We start from the raw sequence: 20,345 nt of genomic DNA on the forward strand, positions 1-20,345 counted from the left end.
CTACCACCAGGTGAACAGGAACTTGTAGAAGAAGTCGTGCGATTTGAAGCGAAAACCTTTTTCAGCAATATGGGGCTGAAAGGATATTTTATACCCTTTGGCTTCAACATCCATTTGAATGCAGTCCAGCAGATCAGAAATACTGGGCACAGCCTTCCAGGGGCCAAACTTCACCACGGATTTTTTATCCATGTCCAAACTGTTCAGGGCATCCTGACACCTGGCTGCGTCCTCCTCAGTTCTGACCACGCATACGATGACGCTGGACTGTCGGGACGCAACCGCTTCCGCCCTCGCGATGCGGATCATCAGCTCAATGTTCTCACTGTAGTTGGGCACACGAGCCAGAAACTGCCTCCTCGCCACGAGCTCCCCAAAGATCTGTGGGGAGTCCTCAAGCTGCTTGATCAAAGGCTCTATGTCATAGAACAACGCCTCCTTGTAGACGTCCTGGATGCACTGGGTGGGCACTTGGTTACTGCGCAGGTACTCCAAGATGTATTTGAAGTAGGTGCCTGGCCTGTCGATGAAGAACCTCCCTTCAGAGTCAGTCCTGAGTTTGGGCTGGCCAGTGAACATCTCTGCCAGCTTGGAGCCAGGGTGTTTCTTCAAAGTGCTCAGTGTTGTCGTGTACATCTCCCCGCCAACATTTAACTCCACAATTGGTGACAACTGAAAAAAAAAAAAGGTGACAAAAAGCCATGTGCATTATCAGTCTGAGGTCATCAACATGGAAGTGTCAAGGAAAAGATAGATGATTGTGGTTGGATATCACCAAAGGGGTATCGGGTACAGCCAAAGGTTATAAAGAGATTCCATCATCAGAAGGCATGAAAAGACACTTTAATTTTAGAAATCTACAGTTCTTATAGAAACAATGGTGGACCTAAAAGCTGATTGCCTTTAGGAATCTTCTCTCACACTCTTGGTGAACTAGGAATAGCATATTCTGGAGAACGATATCTATAAACAATGGTTACAGAAAGGGAGATAATAATAGTTTTAATTCTTTCCTCTAAGTTTCCCACAGCTTCTAAAATCCTGGGAGAACCATGTCTCTCTCTGTTCAGAGGATATGTAATTACTACAGTTGGAGGATGGAATGATGGTGTGAAGAGCAGTATGAACTCCCATTTTATGGGTATCAGATGGGAACCTCCACCTGATTTATTGCAAAAAGCAGATGCAGAATGCTAATACAGCTCTCACCACCAGAGCAGCAGAGACTTGGACATTTCTAAATGGATAAGTCCTCACCTCATCTTTGGAATGTAGGAAAGTGTCATTTTCCTGGTGGGAAAGAGGGAAAAGAAGTACCCTGCCCAGGAAAGCTAGGAGTGACTACAGGATTGATCTCCTGAGTCACTCACAAGCATTGTCCCTGTGGGCCACCTACAGCAAGAGCAGTACCTGAGCTCTCACCCACCCCATGTGCAGAGGGACAAAGATAGAGGCCAAAGCTGTGCCACTTCATTTTTATAATCTGAACGGTTCTTTCCTCTTCTAAGGTGAAACTAAAGCTCTTTAAACTTTATAAATAGGTGGAATTGGCTTGCACTCATCTGGGAGTTCAGCTACAAACACTGAAGTAAGACATAAAAATCCATCATGTCAGAGGTGCAGGACAGAAGCTGTTTAGCAAAGCACCTAAATATGTATGATGGCTTTAGTTAGGATGTAAAGGAGATATTCCATGCAACTGACATGGACCTAAGAGGGAAAAATGTAAAGATTGTGTGTTTGTTTGCATTTTTTTAACCCTCTGTATAAACACCACTGTGTGAATTGAAGGAGGCCTGAATACCTGGAAAGCTGGACTTTTTAAATTGACCTTCCTGTATGTTCAGTTCTGAAAAATATTACTAGCTTCCCTTTGCACTTGGTCATTTTATGTAGTACTCAGCAGATGAGAAGAAAAGGGAAGAAAGAAAGACGTTTCTTTTCCTCCTGCCGGCACTACTGTAATTCAAGTCACAAGCCAGGCCAGGGCCACACCTGCCATTGGGAAGGCGTGAGTCAATAAACAGGCCTATTTTCCAGGAGCTCAACTGCACTTTCTTGGATCTGATCATGAAAGGAGCTGCCTCAGTGCTGCTGGTCACATGCTTCAGGTGAAGTGTGTACTTAAGTGCTTAGCTGGATCACATGGGTACAGACCCACGGGATGACGCGAGCTGATCTCACAGCACACACCAAGAGAAGGGGGGGCTCTTCTGCCCTGTCCTGTTCTTGTACCTTTCTGTGTGCTCTCTTGCCCACCTCATGCCAGCTCTGCTTTTCTTTCATCTTAGTGAGCTGGATTGGCTGACAGAGGATTAAACAAGTGCAGAGCTGACAAAAGGATGGGACTAGGAACTGACAGCCTCATCCAATGGGAAAACTTCCCTTTAAACAGGAGCAAACTATCAGATTTAGCAAAAATTTACTCAGACCCTAAGCAAGCCAGGGGAGGAACAGGAGATTCAGGCCAAAGACCCCACTGGAATATTGCTTTGCACTATTGTAGATAGTTTCATTTCAAGAGCAATCATTTACACTTGGGTCAAGTCCAAGACTGTCTTGTGATTTCCACCTACTGAAAAACACAGCCCAAAGCTGTTTCTGTAGTCTAGTCTCTCCCTAGAAGATTTGCTGTTAGTGCAAGAGCTACCAACAGCACTCCCCACCAGGGACCATTTGACAGGAGAGTCTCAGGCTTTTGAGCCTTTGCTCCTTTTTCAGATGGCAGGTCAGATGTTTCATACTGTTTGCCACTAATACAAATGGATAACATGTTATTCCTTAATACAGTAGCCCAACTAACTTCATGTTCTTGCATCTTGATTAATGGTTTTAGCCTGCCGTCAAAGTGGTTCCCAGTGGACTGGAAGTACTGGAACCAGCTGATTCCCAGATCTGTAAATAGCCAGCAAGATGACACTCAGGAAAGTCATTCCATCTATTTGTGCCCCGGTTTGCTAATCTATAAAACAGTTACTTCCATAGGGAAGCATTTTGCAACTTACATCTGAAAAGTGCAAGGTAGGAAGGTTGGGTTTTCTTAATACAGAGAAGTCTGCAGAAGAGATTGTTCAGCTTTAGCCAAGAAAACAAATTGGTTAGCAATAGACTGAGGGCAGAGAAGAGTAAAAAGAAATAATCTCATCACTGATTTCCACCTAGTAACATGCTGCTTGTCTGAGACTGCCATTAATTTTCCTTATAGCTAGAAAAACTGCTGGTCCCACCTGATGATCCTGCATGTCAACAACACAGGGCGGCTTTGGCATCATTAGAGACTCATAAGACTTGCTGAAAACCCCAAAACCTACAACAAGCTTATATTTAGAGAACTGACCAATTAAAGTTCATATTAATTGAATTCCATTTCTTGCCAAAGGTGAAGAACCTCTCTGGTAATTTACTGTTGTCAGATCTAGCATGTCTGTGAGAGACCTGGCTCTCCTGTAACACAACAGGTGTACACAGGCACAGCTTTTTAACTAGAATCTTCTTCTTAGGGATATATTTGGCGAGGCCTGGTGTCTTCAGATTAGCATATGGGAGAAAAAAACCCACTCAAATGTAGCCCAACAGGGGTGCTTTATCCTGCAGGAGGGAATTATGCCCTTGAGGACATACCTTACTCACCATATGCAGGCTGCCGGTGACCTGCTTCCCAAGGGGTTTGTGCTCCGATGAAATGCTCATCTTCCCCGGGAGCTGAGGACTCAGCTGTTTAGGAAAACCTGCTGCTCAGTGCTGGTGTCCTACCCCACACGCAGGATGGCTCCTAGCTGTGCTCCAATCCTCTTTTGCTTGGTCTTTCTTCCTTGGGTGAGCTTTCCCCGGCTCGCAGCCCAGCTGCTGCCACGGAGGTTCCAGTTTGTCCCAGGCAGAGTCCTGGTTCTAGCTGCAGGTGTAGGGAGAGGGGAGGGGACAGCCTGAAAGCGGAAGTATTTGCTCATTAGTTTTCTGGCAACCAGCAAGGTGCAGGGTGGACTCGGGCAGGCTGCCAGCACGCACCTCGTGTGCTGCTGTCTGAGCGGTGACTGAGGGCTGAATAATCCCTTCCAAGGGAGGCGCCTCCAATGAGCCCCGTGAGGTGTGCCTGTGTGTCCACCTCTGCCTTGACAACTGCTTGTATCAAAACCAGTAAACATTTTCACAGCTAGTTGGCCTCCATGCACTGCTGCTTTAAAGCACATTTTATCCCAAACAATTTCACCGATCCCATTTTTCACTCACACTGATGACAGATCTACAGGGTGTCTACAATCTGTCCGAGGTGGTGCCATTTTCGTCCTCACCCGTACAATCTCTGGGCACTGAGTAATTTGTGCAAGGTAAATAAAACCAAACCTCAATCTCTACTTGAGCATAAACTCTTCAATTGGCCATAAATATTTGATTATTATCTTTGCATGACATTGTTTTCTAATATCCTGTATCCACCAAATATAGAATGTGGACAGCACAGATTTAGTGGTTATGAGACTATCATAGAATCAAAACACTCACAAGGATGTAGTGAAGGTGAACTTGAAAGTACTTAAAGGGGGACTTATAAAAAAAGGAGAGTGAATTTTTGACTGAGTACATCATGACAGGACAAGGGGGAACAGCTTGAAGATAAAAGAGGAGAGATTTAGATTAGATATGAGGAAGACATTCTTTACTGTGAGAGTGATGAGATGCTGGCACAGGTGGAGAAAGCTGTGGATTCCCCATTCCTGGAAATGTTAAAGGCCTGGTTAAATGGGGCTTTTAACCTGTTCCAGTGGAAGTCTGTACCCCCATGTCCCTACTTATGACAGGGGTTGGGGAGGGAGGGTTGGAACTTTGAGTTCCTTCCCAGTCCAAACCATTCTGACCATTCTGTGATTCTATGATGGTTCTCTGTCTGTGTTAATTTATTAAACACAGAACAGCCTGTCTGTGTTAATTTATTAAACACAGATTTATTACATCAGATCTAGCCTAAATAACCTCTCCAGAACCAGACCACAGCCATTCAGGGTCTCCTTTATTTCATTCCAGATGATTCTAAGTTCCTTCCATGTATGTCTTCAGGGCACTCATCACTTCTGTGTCATTGTTTCATTCTGGCGGCAAAATTCCCATGGGCATGATTGTCCAGAGATGTAACTTAATGTTTGTAATGAGAGACAATATCTTTTATTAGATCAGCTGATACAGATGGATAAAATTATCCATGTTTTAGGGCACACGAGGCATTCCCATGTCTGTCAGATTCTGCTTCAGCTTTCTTGGGGTCTTTTTTCCATTTTTTTTCCAGTTTCTGTTGGTCTAAGAAAAGATGTTATCTCCTCTACTAACCTTGCCTCACTCTCTTTTGTTTCAAGATGCTTCCCTTCGCCAGAAACCAAAAGAAAAAGCTCAGACAAATACAACGCTTCTTAAAAATTTTCCTGGGGGAGATGTTAATTATGAAAATTGATGGCATGGTATATAAGGAAATAATTTGCACAAAATCTGCATTGTGCTCGTGGACACCAGCTTTCTTGCTTTTGAATACCCCAGGGGTTTTGCTGGATCTGTATCCTCTCAGAGGACAGCATTGATCTGAGCAAGAGGTTGAGGCACAGAGGGAAAAACAGAATTTAGATTGATTCACTTCCCTTGAACCCTGTCCTCGTGAAAGGCTCCATCAAAGCTGGGCCCAGACTTTGAATGCTTTGTGCATTTGGGTAAACCTATCCTTGAAGCCATCTTACATTTTGCTTTTGGTTCTCTTAAGCATCCTCAGGGATCCTCAATGATAACCTCTGTCTGAGTTATCTCTGCTGCTTTGAATAGAAGTGCTTGAATTTTCCCTTTACCAGACCAGCAGAACTGGTAGTGCTGGATGTACCAGTGAGGGACCCCAGGTGCTTGGGACCCCAGGTTTTGTGACTTGCAATAAATTTTAAAAGATTAATGCGTACTGGAAAACAGGGAGACCTGGAAGATCTGTGTGTCCTGGACACCTAAGGGGTGCAAATCCCATTCTTTGGTCTGGCTTATATAGATGTTTCAGATAATATCCTGGATATAGCTGACAGAGTTCACATCCACTATGTCTTCAATGCTGGAGGTGGTAACCTTTCCTTCTGCAGCTGCAGAACTGGAAAGATGGGTGGACCATCGCCTCTCTGCTCACACAAGCTTTTCACTCGGGCAGAGTGAAGGGCAGTAGATGAGTTTACCTTGCTCATCTGAGAGATTTCCCCAAATCAGAATCAAGGGCAGCTAATGGCATGCAATTCCGCAACAGAAATCCTTACCACTTTAGCAAAATGAATAGTTGCCAGCTCAGAGAGTCCACAACTCTCTTCTACTGCTACACCAACCATGGCTAGTCCTTCAGTGTGATGAACATACTGGTCTAGTTCCTCTGCCCACAGTAGTGTAAAAGGGATATTTCCAAGCCTGTAAGCTCTTTCAGGCAGGGACCATCCTTTCCCTGTTTTTTCATGAAAGAATTAGCCTGTGCCTGGACCTTGGATGAGCAACCACAATATGAATCATAAGAATAATCATAGTACTGCTTGGAAATTTGGTTTTGCCAAAGAAGAATAACTTGACAGTGACTTTGTGGGTAATAATTATGTGCTTTTTGAAAATTTTATAAGTATTTATATAGCATGAGCTGGAACATCTCAGTGCTGATACATTCATTTACTCAAAGAGCGATGAGGTACTGGCACAGGTTTCCCAGAGAAGTTATGGCTGCCCCACCCCTTGAAGTGTTCAAGGTTAGGTTGGATGGGGCCTTGATAAAACTGACCCAGTAGGTTACATCTCTGCCCATGGCAGGGGGGTTTGGTACTGGGAGATCTGTAAGGTCCCTTCCAACCTAAACCTCTCCGTGATTCTGTGACTGTGCGTCAGTTTGGAAAATAGTACTATCCATAAAAATATTTATAAAGTATTTATTTCTTTAATATATTGAATTGGCAGCCTCTGATTAAGAGACCCAGCAATTCAAGAACCACTCCTAAATCAAACACCATGTGCTGTGCAAACATTGTCAGCATTCCTAGCTGGTGCCTTCCAGCCATTTCTCAGCTCCACCCACATTCTCAGGATGAACAGCGGAAGGCTTGTATCTGAGATCTCAGCTGCCACAGTACATTCCACTGTTAAACAGCACAACAATTTTTCTCTTTTATTTTCTGTGCAATTAGAGTTTCACTAAAATAAAAGCAAGGCAGGAAGGTCCTGCTCTTGACTTCCTTTTACAGTGCTGTGGATCTTCACTTGCTGCCGAGCAATCAGGACCCCGCTAAAGGGGTCAACATGAATACATGAGCAAGGCATGGAGCTGCCTGGAGGTGAGTGGAGGAAAGAGGCATACCATCTGCAGAGCATCTGTTCATTTTAGATGGAGGATTTTGGAGCTGATGAGACTCAGATTTCAGCCTGAAGGATGTTATTTCATTTTTGTGATACGGCAGATTCAGAGAGCACCTGTAGCAACACGAACAACACAACCAGAACCTGCAGCACCAGGGCGGGGTGGCAATCCTCCTCTCACCACAGATGTTCAGAGATCTCCAATTTTATAATCAAAAGTGGAAAGTTGATGGAGAACCAGTGTTTGTTCAGCCAAAGGAGCACTATTTTAACAGCTAAGGTTTTTTTAAAATGTCCTGAACCGGCAAGGGGACACTTTCCTCTAGTGCCCAGCTCAGTAGGATTTCCCAAGGGTGCTGTGTCTGGGAGGGAATGAGTCCCTTGGAGGTGGGACTCAACCTGTCCTGAAGGCTCCAACCTGCTTGTGAAGAGCTCGCAGCTCCTGCCCACCCACCCAGTGAGGGCTTTGTCGCTGGTTTTCCCACAGTTCACAGGGATCAGAAGTGAGCAGAAGTGCCTTCCTGCTCCAGCTGAGCATCCCCACCTCCCCCTCTGTCCCCAGCTCTGGAGTATGTCATGGCCAAGCAAGGAGGAGCAAAATCTGTTTTGCTGGGGCTTGTGAGGATTCCAACAGGTTATTCACAGGAGAGGACACGGTGCTAGGAATCCAGGAGAGAAGGGGATGTTGTGGGAAGGAGGGAAGGATGCTGGGCGCAGGCTGGGATTCAGCTCCAAGCACAGAATGATGGCAGGATTACACTGAGGTTTTGCAAGGTGGGAGAGACAGAGAGCTGGGGGAACATTAATCTCAAAGCCCTGCCAAATAAACCCAGCTCATCTCCCTGCACTGAAGCCTGGCCTTGGTGGCCAAGATCCTTCACCCGTGTGTGCTGGGGGACGGTAGTTCAAGTGACAGCTGGTAGGAAGCACAGGACACACGAGGCTTTGCATTTTATTTACATTTCCAAAGAGAACAGTTTGGAGGGGTTTAGGCACACACAGAAAAAAGCATCGCTTCAAAGTTACAGATGCCTTTTACAAAGTAACTACACAAACCACTCATTTCTGCCCCGCAGAAATCCCCCTGGGACAGGAGGTAAAACGAAGCAGGAAGCTTGCTGGCAGGATAGACCACGGGACAAGTCAGATGGTACAGACAGCACCCAGCAAGCAGACTGCCAAGCTCTGTGCTGCCCACGAAGGACACTCCTCTGTGGGACTTGATGCAGGAGAAGAAGTGCCACTGGGCTTGTAGAACAGACCCTGTGGGGATAACGCACGCGGTCAGGATGTCCTCATTCCTGTCTGGGTGTCTTCCTAAATAAGGATAAAGTCCTGTTAATGCCCTCTGTTGTTGCTATCATTTTTCTATGCTCTTCATTTCACTGCAATGACCTTGGCCATGAGCCCCATCTCTGACGGATCACAGGGTTGTCTCCCCAAGGGGCCTCAGGGGATGAAAGTCCTACCAGCATGAAGAGCGGTTTTGCTTTTCAGGCTAGGGGAAGACTGAAGTGTATGAGCTATTTGCAGGTGGTGTACCAAAGTTATTTGGAAACCTTGAAAGGGCCAAACCTTGAAAGTGCCAAACTCCTCCCTAAAAATGACTGTTGCATTTTTTCGTCAGAGAAAAAAAGAGAAATAACTGGAGCACCAGTGTCTGGCAGCTCCTGGAGCCCAGTCATGGTATTTCAACCACTCATCCCTTTTGTCCCTGTGATCACTTGTGTCTGGCCAGCAGCAGAAAGACATTGCCTGTGCTGCAAACTTGGAGCCTTAGGGACAGTGTGGAGCTCACCGAGTTCCTTTGTTAACTGACACAGCTTGCACCAATGGCAATTGAGAAAGACAAATCCAGGAGGATGTTTCTGTTGAGCAATGAAGTGCAGACTCAGAACTCCTGGGATTTGGGGGTGTGATGCAAACATTATAACACCACACAGCTGATGGGGCATGAGGATGAAGTATGTTACCCCTCAGCCAGCTCTTCCTTGGCACTGTGTGTCCCCCAAGCTCTTACCTCAGAGATGGGAAGTGAAGGCTCAAGAGCTGGACTGGTCTTCACTAAGGTTGATCTGCTCCAGGATCTGGCTGTACCTCCGGGTCAGGGCTTTGGTGTTTTTGGTGAGGTCTGTCAGAACTTGCTGCAGGCCATTAACATGATGGGACAGGCGCTCTTCCAGATTGCTGTCTGTCCCCTCATCTAAGGCTGGGTCTGTGTCGGTGTCGGCACCGCTCGGGCTCTGGTCACCGACAGAGGCCAGGCCTTTCTCCACCATGGGCTTGATGGCCTTGAGGAGCTGGTAGCGCTCGTAGAGGTCCGTGTGGCTCTCAGCATCCGCGGCTGCCCCCTCCTGCTGCGGGAAGACCCCTCGCAGCAGGCTGGGGAACATCACCTCCTGCTCCATCTTCTGTGTGGCTGAGAAGTACTGCTCCATGGCCTTCTCCTGCAGCTCTGGCACTGCTGCTCTGGGCTCTTCTGACAGTGTCACCTGCTCCCTGTGGCTCTGCGGGGGCTTTTTATGCAGTGCTGGGGCACGTCCCTCCCCTGCCAGCCCCGGATGGGCTGGATGGCCACGGGGCTGCGCTTGGCTCCAGCCCAGCTGGGGCTCAGCTACACCATGTCCCTGGCTCTGTGCAATCTCTTCCGAGCCTCCCCGTGGCCTTTACCCGAGCTGGCTGGGGGTCCCACTGCAGCCCTGTGCTCTGAGTGTGGCGGTGAGGAGGTGCCTGGGGTCTGCCAGGTACTTTCCAATCCTGCCCTGTCACCATTGTCCTTACTTCTGCCGGAGGCCCACAATGGTGAGTTCAGCCCCTTCCCCCAGGGCAGACAGGTTGCAGGCAGCACCGTGGGCAAGCTGCCTTGATCTGGGCAGTTTTGAGGAGTGGAGAAGGTGAACAAGTTATGGGTTTATCCAGAGAAGGTGAATTTCTCAAGTGCTCTGCCTGAAAACACACCTTCTCCTGTGCTGGCCCTGGGGGGGGGGTCCCACCCAGCCCAACTGTGGCAGCTGGCCTAGAGAGCAATGCTGCTAAAAGAAGGTGATAATGAACAGGTGATACTTGTCTGAAGGTGCTTGCCCCAAACTGCTTATTAAAGGAGACTAATATGACCAGCAGCATGATTTAAAAGTGACTAGGGAGTTAGAAAAGGTTTTTTTTAAAATTCAGAAGTTGTCAGCCTGAGGAAAAGCATGGAAGTTCCAAGACTGAAGGAGGGTCCTTGGAGGGGCAATGACAGGAATCAGAGATGTGGGACCCACCCCAAAGCAGCCCTACTTTGAAGTATTCCAACCTCCATTGAGACCTGGCAGAGCATCCTCCTGGTCAGGTGCTGTGAGCAGCCTGCAGCCAGCTCCTGGGCTGACAGCAAAGGGGGCACGAGGCAGGGACAGAGACAGTGCTGGAGAGGCTGGAAGGTAGCTCTAGAGACAATCTGCTTCAACAACTGCTCAAGCAAGGTCAACAGTGGGACCATGGATATTGGATATCTCTGAGAATGAAGATTCCAGCCCCTTTCTGGGTAACCTGTGACAGTGTTTGAACACCTTCAGTTTTAGGGAAAAAATAAAGGTTTTCTCATGTTTAGATGGGATTTACTTTGTGTTTCATGTTGTGCCTGTCACTCTTTTTCTGCCCTGTCACTGAAGACCAGTAGGAAGATTCTGGAGTCATCTCTTGACATCCATCACATCTTTACAAGCACTGATCAGAACTTTCTTAGCCTTCTCTTTCCAAATCTGGACACCACCAGCTCTCTCATATAGAAGATACTCCTTCTATCATCTTTTTGACCCTTTACTGGACTCTCTCCAGTATGTCCATGTCTCTCTTGTACCAGAGTGACCAGAACTGGATACAGCACACCAGGTGAGGCTTCATCAGGGCTGAGCAGATGGGAAAGATGCCCTCCTTCTACTGTCTTTGCCCTGAGCACACCTTGCTGGCTCACAGACAAATTCCCTGACCACAGAGCCAGACGAGGGATGAGTGGGTATGAATGTGTGGGTTGCTTTCCCCCAGCATCTGCCCAGAAAAATGGTAGGCAGCAGCCAGGGCACAGATAAGGCCAGGGCACCCCAAAAATTGAAAGGCAAGGGTGTACAAGCAGTGAACCTGCCCTGTGGAAAGGGAGGGGAACTGGCAGCCCCCCATTGTTAGGGCTGGGCAGGAGTTGTGATTAGGATGTCTGGGACAGGTTAGAGAAGGGAATATGGGGTTTTCTACTCATTCAGAGTTTTGGGTGAAAACTGTGCTTTATCTCTTTTCTTCCTCACACTGAGCCCAGTGCCAGGTCACTGCTCTCTCATGGCTATGATGTCCCTAAACAGATTTAGAAGGAGTGCTGCCACTCTGATTTGCTTGAACAATCTGGAAGAAGAAGATCTTTCCCCGTGCTGGCCAGCAACAGTGTGGGTGCCCTGGGAGCCTGTCCAGGGCAGCACAGAGCCAGCACCTCCTGCCACGCCAGAGATGCCTGATCTGCCCTGTCTGCCAACATCCCGCTGGGACCAGGGCAGAACCCTCCTACCAGCAGTGGCCAGCAGCAGTGGCCAGCAGCAGGGCCCCGTCAGGCCTTGGCACACCCCGGGGCAGCGTGATGCAATGCCCTGCAATCAGAGCAGGCAGAAGGTTCCTGTGGCACACCCGGCTCGGAGCCAGCTGGAGGGACAGAGGCTCTCAGAGAGAGACCCACGGGTCCTGGGGGATGCAAGCGGCCCACAAGACGTCAGCAAGCCCTTCCAGCTGCCCCAGGTCACAGGCCTTTGGGGACATCCTGCGTCTCCCACTGGTCATGTTCAACAGCCGTGGCCAGTGCTTCACCCTGTGTCCTGCTGGGACACTTCCCTGGGGCACCACGAGCCTCTCCAGCTGCTGAGCGCTGCCCAAGCCCAGAGCCATGGCTGCAGGGGACTGCAGGTGTCCCTCACTGTGACACCAGCGGGCTTTGACCCCAGCCAGCCACCAAGGCCCACACAGCCACTCACTCACTGCCACACCAGCAGGATCAGAGAGTGAATCAAGGGCAAGAAAAGCTGTGGGCTGATATAAAACCAATGTAATAGGGAAAGCAAAACCCACGCATGCAAACAGAGCAAAGGAATTCATTCACCATTATCCATGGGCAGGTGCATGTTCAGCAATCCCAGGACTGCAGGGTCCATCACAGGTAATGGTGACCTCAGAAGACAGGCCTTCATTCCAAGTGTGGCTCCCTTCTTCCTTCTCCAACCCAATTATATACTGATGTCATATGGTCTGGAATATCCCTTGGGTTGGTTGGGATCAGTTATCCCATCGGTACCTCCTCCCAAGTTCCCATGTGCTGCAGTCCCTAAACCAGAGTGGCACCACAGAAACGAGAAAAGAAAATGAGCTCCACAGCTGCCTAAACCAGCACAGCCAGCCATGCTCTGCAGGGGACACAGATCCCATCCTTGAGCAACAGCAGATAAACAACCAGAGGGATGTCGCCCCCTCCATGGTCCTCTCCTCACCAGGAACCAGTCGCCATCCATTCCTTATGGTTCAACACCTGCCTCAGCAAACAGCATGGAGACCAGAGAGATCCAAAGGCAGAGCTCCATCCTGCCCCACGCAGAGGTGCCACTGCAATGGGGATGGCCCAGGTCTCTCCCAGTGTGCCCATCGTGCTCCATTTCCCCTGGATAAGACAGGGCTGCAGCATTGCTCAGGCTGAGGAGAGACACGGAGAGCAGATCAGCTCTGAAACCCTCACTCTGGCTGGAGGGAATTGTGTTTGCCCTCCTTTGGGGAACTTGCTGATTGGCAGCTGCTTTCCTAGAAAAGCAGGACTCCTGGGTGCTGGCACAGTCAGCTCTTTGGGTCTCTGTGGCCACAGAGGCGGTGTTTGGGCAATCTGTCCTCAACTCACCGTCCTCCTGGGGAGCCCACCCCAGGCCATGGCTCAGCAGAGGGGAAATGTCACCTCATGTATCTCCAAATGACCCCTGTTGTCCCCAGAAGCTCCTGCTGACACATCTCCCGTGACTCTGGTTGCCCCAAACCCCTCAGAACTGTCCCTGTCCCCCCTTGATCCTGGCCAGGACCCTTTCAGAGAGGGCACTTCTGGCTCTGGCCTCAGCTGCCTCCTCCAGAGCCCCCAGTCCCCTCAGCCGTTCACACCACCACAGCTGGCTGGAGACCCTGTCCCTGCTGCCCACACTGGGGCAGGACAAGCCCAAGCCAGAGTGGTCTCAGCAGCTGAGAGAAATGGCCTGATCAGGAGAGAGGAGATGGGAACCTCCAGTGCATCCTAGGGCTGGGGTGTCTGGACATGGAGCTGGGGTCTTGAGGGAGGCTGCTGCCTAGCGGGGCTGAGACCCACAGCTCTGCTGCCCCTCGCTGTTGCGTGACTGGGCCCAGTGTTGGGCAGACCCACATTTTGCTGTGCACAGCAATCAGGCATCAGCTTTTGTGGTGCTGCTGCCAACAAAAGGAAGAAACATTTCAGCCTGAGGCTGGTGACACAAAGGAACAGGTTGCCCACTGACTTTGCACAGGCCCTGAGGTTCAACACAGTTCTGAGCTACCTGGGCTGGTGTAAGATGTCCCAACACAGAGCAGGGCATTGCACTAGGTGGTCTGTGAAGATCCCTTCCAACCCAAACAATCCCATGACTTGGGGATTCTTTGTCCCGTTCACACTCCCCAGCATTGCCCTGGAAAGATCCCACCCCGCAGAGCCAGTGTCCCCTGCCCCTCCCTGGGCATTCCACGAGTGAAAGCAGCACACTGACAACACCGGCTTCCCAGGGATTCTTTTATTAGCAGAAACAAGGGGGAATGCCCTTGGAGTCCAGGTACCAGCTGGAAAAGGGCTTGGCAATCTCCAGGGACTGTTGGAGGTCGGGGCCTCATCACAACACTCCCAACTTGGTGCCACTCTTTGAAAATAAAGAGGAGGCCACGGGCCTGCAGCTCTTCCAATGGCCTCGTCAGCCCCGCCGGATGCTTCTTCCCATGAGGATGAGGCACCACCTGGTTCCGCAGCGGCCACAACCATCTCCGGTGTCGCTGCCGGTGCCGGGAGATCCGATCAGCTGCCACGGAGCGGGGAATGCCAGCGGGACTGGGGAGAGCCTGCAGCGGCCAGCGACGGGGACATCTTGTGCTTCCCGACACCAGCACCTGTCCTGCAACAGCAGCATTCCTTAACTCCAAGGATCATCCCAGGGGGACACAAGGATCATCAGCCCTGACTTCCCAGACTCTGAAACCCTGCAGCCTCTGCACAGAGAAATGGGACGGGCTCCCTCCTCCAGCATGGAGAGGGATATCCACCCCCCGCTGAGGGGACAGATCCCGTTCCAAGACCCTTCCCAGCACGTCCCCTCCCCTGCACTGCTGGGCACCTCTCCCAACAGGGAGGCCGCCCAAGGCCTTGCTGTCCCCAGACCCTGCATGTCCCCAGGTCTTACCTGGTGGCCAGGACAGGGTCACCAGCTGGGCTGGCCCTCGCTGAGGTTGATCTGCTCCAGGATCTGGCTGTACCTCCGGGTCAGGGCGTTGGTGTCCCTGGTGAGGTGGGTGAGGACCTGCTGCAGGCCAGTCAGGTGGTGGGACAGGCGCTCCTCGAGCTGGGCATCCTCGGCCTCGTTGCTGTCCAAGGATGTGTCCCCGTCGGCGTCGGCACCGCTCGGGCTCTGGTCACCGACAGAGGCCAGGCCTTTCTCCACCATGGGCTTGATGGCCTTGAGGAGCTGGTAGCGCTCGTAGAGGTCCGTGCGGCTCTCTGCAGCCGGGGCTGCCCCCTCCTGCTGCGGGAAGACCCCTCGCAGCAGGCTGGGGAACATCACCTCCTGCTCCATCTTCTGCGTGGCTGAAAAGTACTGCTCCATGGCCTTCTCCTGCAGCTCTGGCACTGCTGCTCTGGGCTCTTCTGACAGTGTCACCTGCTCCCTGGATCTGCGGGGGCTTTTTATGCAGTGCTGGGGCACATCCCTCCCCTGCTGTCCTCCCCTGCCAGCCCTGGTTGGGCTGGATGGCCTTGGGGTCGGGCTTGGCTCCTGCCCAGCGGGGGCTTGGCCAGGCTGTGTCCCTTGCTCTGTGCAATCTTTCCTGGCCCAGCCTCCCCGTGGCCTTCACCCGAGCTGGCCGGGGGTGCTGCTGCCTCCCCATGCCAGGAGCTACCGGGGGGTAGCAAGGAGGAGAGGGGCCCAGGCCGTCTCCCATCCTGTCCTGGATTATCTCAATCCCCCTACATGTTCTGTACTGGGCCCTCTGGCTGTGGGTCCAGCTCCTGTGCCCAGTTTGGGAAGGGGCTGCAGGGGACCGTCACCTCCCCTGGTTCCTGCTGCCACGCGCTCAGGACATGAACACTCCAGGGACATTGAGCAACCCCTGTAGCACGCATTGGGAAATCTGGAACACACTGGAAATACACTGGAACATTGTCCCACTGGGGGTCTGGGGACAGTGGAGCCTGCTGGTGTCCAGAGATTTGGGTGCCCAGAAACATCCAACGCCCCCGACCTCCCTCTGAGCTCAGCAGGGATGTGGACAGGGACAGGGACCTGACTCCATGATGTCTAACTCCGGTGGCAGCAGCACAGGGCCATTCCTTCCCCACAGGGGATTGTGGACATGGGCTCCCTGCATTGTCCCAGTTCTGGCAGAGCAAAAGGCACAGCCAGGGCACCAGCCATCATTGCCTGTCCCTGCCTGTCCCTGTGGCGTGTGGCAGTCAGGGCAATTGGTTCCGTTTGGGGGAAGGCTGTGGGGTACCTGGTTCCTTTTGCAACCTTTGGTGCTGGCAGCTCTCCCTCTGTCCCCCTGTGTCCCAGCCCTGCCAGGCGCCCTTTCCCCACCATTTCCTCACCTGTCCTCGCCACCTCTCTTGTCCCTTTCCTTGTCTCCTGGCATCTCTGTGTGTCCTGCCTTGGGGCCCATTGCTGCACCGAGGAGTGTGGCTGCTGCTGGCCCCGTGCAGGTGCCAGGCAGAGCCTTGGCCACCTCAGGGCACCTGCAGAGCTTCCTGGAGGTGCAGGCACATCACAGGGCACTGGGGACAGAGGGACACAGGGCATGCTTTCCCTTCCTGCTCCCCCCACTGCCTCACAAGCTGCTCACAGTGAGAATGGCAGAATGTTTGGGGCTGACAGGGGCTCAGCAGACTCTGACAACTCCACAGCTCCTCATCCTTGGGACATAAACGATTGCCAAATCCTCGCTGTGCCTTTGGGGACCTCATCCGCCAAAATTGCCACCCCACACCCCCACATCTTGCTGGGAGACACTGGGGAGAGCTGGGGAGCTGGGGAGCCACTGCCAGCAGGGATGTCCGGAGAGCCACTGCCTGCAGGGATGTCCGGAGCAGGAGGACAAGGACTGCTGCTGGAGCACAGCACAGCCACCATGGTGTTCCAGCATGGCTGGGTTTGGGCTGAGATGAACTGGGGTGCCCAGCCCTGGTTTGGGACCTAGGGAGGCTGCTCAGGACCACCAGGGCCCTCAGGAGCTGCACTGATATCCTCAGGTCTCTGCTGCCACAGACCCCCAGATTTGGGCACGCTTAGCCCTGACCTGTGCCCCCCCTGAGGGTCCAGCCCTAACCTCAGCTCAATGTGCAGGTTGTGCCACCACATGTGTCCCCAGGTGTCTCTGTATCATCCCAGGCACATCCTCCTGTCTTATCCCTCTGTGGCACCAAGAGAAGGGAGTGTGGCACCATGCTCAGCACATGGAACTGGGAGGAGAAGGAAGAGGGGCACGGTCAGAGTGACAGCAGTCATCTTGCCAAGTAACCATGGCACACAATGGGGCCCTGCTCTCCTGCAGGGGACGGAACACCTGAGTGCCAATGGCAAGGGGTGAATGAATTCCTTCTTTTGCTTCGCTTACTTGTGCAGCTTTTACTTTTCCTGTGCAGCTGACTTCATTTCCACCCACGGGCTTTCTGTCTTTTACTCTTCCTGATTCTCTCCCTCATCCCTCCTCGGGGGAGTGACAGAGCAGCTGAGTGGGGCTGAGTTGCCAACAGGGCTCAAATCATGATATCCACAGTGAAGCTCCATCCCTGGGGCAGATGTGTCCTACCCTGAGGCCACCCTGGGGGGACACTATCATGTGTCTGAACATTCAGGAAGCTCCATGGTGGCCCAGAAGTCCTGAGAGCATGGGGCTGCCAATGTGTGCACACTTCAGTGCAGCACTGGGCAGCCTGGCATGCCAGGAGCACCCAGAAAGGGAGAATGGGAGCAGTGGGTTCAGGTCTGAGGGGGAGAGGGCAGGTAGCAGAATGGGCACCTGGCTGGGCTATGAGGGGACAGTGGGAGGGGACAGTGGGAGAGCTGCCAACACTGAGGGTTGCAAAAGGGAGGAAGGACCCCATGGCCTTTCCCAAAATAGAACCAATTCCTCCAGTTGCCACATTCTGCAAGATAAGAAAGGGACAGGAGTTCTGGCCCTTGGCCAGCCATGGAGTGGGGTTGATGCACTGGGACCCCCAGGCCAGGTCAGGCAAAAGCCTCAGGGAGTCTGGGCCAGGAGCCAGGGCTGACAGCAAGGTGCTCGGGTCCTATCCTATCCTATCCTAGCCTAGCCTAGCCTAGCCTAGCCTAGCCTAGCCTAGCCTATCCCAACTCCCCACCATGTTCAGTTTTGGGGTCCTGTGGGAGTGGATCTACCTCCTGCTCCCTGGTGTGGCCAGGCTGTAGGCAGTGGTGCTGCTGGGGATGTCCCCTCTCCCCCTCCTTGCTGCCGTGCACTCAGGATGTGAGCACACCAGGGACCTTGAGCCAGCTCTGTCCATGACTGCCAGCCTGAACATGGCAGCAGACTCTGGTGTGGAACGCCTCCCTGGTCATGCTCTGATGCATGGAATCCTGCATGGGCCATGAGGACATGCCATGGGAAGGAGAGGGGATCAAATGCCACAAGGGGAACTGCATCCATGGGACTGAGCTTCACTGCCTAAGGGTAGCACAGATGGTGCCACGTTCCCACCCATCACTCCCATTCTGGAGCAGAGGCTATGGCTGGTCAATGGCCAGGGCTCCTGTCCCTTCTTATCTTGCAGTATGTGGCAATTGGAGGAATTGGTTCTATTTTGGGAAAGGTCAGGGGGTCCTTCCTCCCTTTTGCAACCATCAGTGTTGGCAGCTCTCCCACTGTCCCCTCCCACTGTCCCCTAATAGCCCAGCCAGGTGCCCATTCTGCCACCTGCCCTCTCCCCCTCAGACCTGAACCCACTGATCCTCTTCTCCCTAATGAGGTCCCCAGAGGCACAGGGAGGATTTGGCAATCGTTTATGTCCCAAGGATGAGGAGCTGTGGAGCTGTCAGAGTCTGCTGAGCCCCTGTCAGCCCCAAACATTCTGCCATGCTCACTGTGAGCAGCTTGTGAGGCAGTGGGGGGAGCAGGAAGGGAAAGCATGCCCTGTGTCCCTCTGTCCCCAGTGCCCTGTGATGTGCCTGCACCTCCAGGAAGCTCTGCAGGTGCCCTGAGGTGGCCAAGGCTCTGCCTGGGCCAGCAGCAGCCACACTCCTTGGTGCAGCAATGGGCCCAAGGCAGGACATACAGAGATGCCAGGAGACAAGGAAAGGGACTCACATCCAGAGTGCACGGCAGCAAGGAGGGGGAGAGGGGACGTCCCCAGCAGCACCACTGCCTACAGCCTGGCCACACCAGGGAGCAGGAGCTGGATCCACTCCCACAGGACCCCAAAACTGAACATGGTGGGGGGTTGGGATAGGCTAGGCTAGGCTAGGCTAGGCTAGGCTAGGCTAGGCTAGGATAGGATAGGATAGGATAGGATAGGATAGGATAGGATAGGACCCGAGCACCTTGCTGTCAGCCCTGGCTCCTGGCCCAGACTCCCTGAGGCTTTTGCCTGACCTGGCCTGGGACCCCCAGGGAATCAACCCCACTCCATGGCTGGCCAAGGGCCAGGGCTCCTGTCCCTTTCTTATCTTGCAGAATGTGGCAACTGGAGGAATTGGTTCTATTTTGGGAAAGGCCATGGGGTCTTTCCTCCCTTTTGCAACCCTCAGTGTTGGCAGCTCTCCCACTGTCCCCTCCCACTGTCCCCTCATAGCCCAGCCAGGTGCCCATTCTGCTACCTGCCCTCTCCCCCTCAGACCTGAACCCACTGCTCCCATTCTCCCTTTCTGGGTGCTCCTGGCATGCCAGGCTGCCCAGTGCTGCACTGAAGTGTGCACACATTGGCAGCCCCATGCTCTCAGGACTTCTGGGCCACCATGGAGCTTCCTGAATGTTCAGACACATGATAGTGTCCCCCCAGGGTGGCCTCAGGGTAGGACACATCTGCCCCAGGGATGGAGCTTCACTGTGGATATCATGATTTGAGCCCTGTTGGCAACTCAGCCCCACTCAGCTGCTCTGTCACTCCCCCGAGGAGGGATGAGGGAGAGAATCAGGAAGAGTAAAAGACAGAAAGCCCGTGGGTGGAAATGAAGTCAGCTGCACAGGAAAAGTAAAAGCTGCACAAGTAAGCGAAGCAAAAGAAGGAATTCATTCACCCCTTGCCATTGGCACTCAGGTGTTCCGTCCCCTGCAGGAGAGCAGGGCCCCATTGTGTGCCATGGTTACTTGGCAAGATGACTGCTGTCACTCTGACCGTGCCCCTCTTCCTTCTCCTCCCAGTTCCATGTGCTGAGCATGGTGCCACACTCCCTTCTCTTGGTGCCACAGAGGGATAAGACAGGAGGATGTGCCTGGGATGATACAGAGACACCTGGGGACACATGTGGTGGCACAACCTGCACATTGAGCTGAGGCTGGGGCTGGACCCTCAAGGGGGCCACAGGTCAGGGCTAAGCGTGCCCAAATCTGGGGGTCTGTGGCAGCAGAGACCTGAGGATATCAGTGCAGCTCCTGGGGGCCCTGGTGGTCCTGAGCAGCCTCCCTAGGTCCCAAACCAGGGCTGGGCACCCCAGTTCATCTCAGCCCAAACCCAGCCATGCTGGAACACCATGGTGGCTGTGCTGTGCTCCAGCAGCAGTCCTTGTCCTCCTGCTCCGGAC

The 20,345-nt window shown here is 52.4% G+C and overlaps 3 protein-coding genes across 3 annotated transcripts; all 3 read right to left on the reverse strand.

Annotated features, from left to right (window-relative positions):
* Window positions 1–3,690, reverse strand: KCTD14 (potassium channel tetramerization domain containing 14; the record flags this gene model as incomplete). Its single annotated transcript, XM_084225743.1, has 2 exons — window positions 1–672; window positions 3,631–3,690. 2 exons carry the CDS (start codon window positions 3,688–3,690, stop codon window positions 1–3), a joined length of 732 nt encoding a protein of 243 aa, XP_084081869.1.
* A 5,690-nt stretch (window positions 3,691–9,380) lies between these two features.
* On the reverse strand, window positions 9,381–9,776 carry LOC311166785 (mid1-interacting protein 1A-like; the record flags this gene model as incomplete). The annotated part of the gene is made up of 1 exon (XM_084226950.1): window positions 9,381–9,776. One exon carries the CDS (start codon window positions 9,774–9,776, stop codon window positions 9,381–9,383), a length of 396 nt encoding a protein of 131 aa, XP_084083076.1.
* Window positions 9,777–14,117: 4,341 nt separating this feature from the next.
* On the reverse strand, window positions 14,118–15,234 carry LOC311166441 (mid1-interacting protein 1A-like). The gene is made up of 2 exons (XM_084226405.1): window positions 14,781–15,234; window positions 14,118–14,495 (listed from the first exon to the last, which is right to left on the reverse strand). The coding sequence occupies exon 1, from the start codon at window positions 15,198–15,200 to the stop codon at window positions 14,799–14,801; it is 402 nt and encodes a 133-aa protein (XP_084082531.1). The 5' UTR covers window positions 15,201–15,234; the 3' UTR covers window positions 14,118–14,495; window positions 14,781–14,798.
* Window positions 15,235–20,345: the final 5,111 nt, after the last annotated feature.

The sequence above is a fragment of the Fringilla coelebs genome (genome assembly GCF_963513975.1).
Source record: "Fringilla coelebs genome assembly, chromosome: 2".
NCBI lineage: Eukaryota > Metazoa > Chordata > Aves > Passeriformes > Fringillidae > Fringilla > Fringilla coelebs.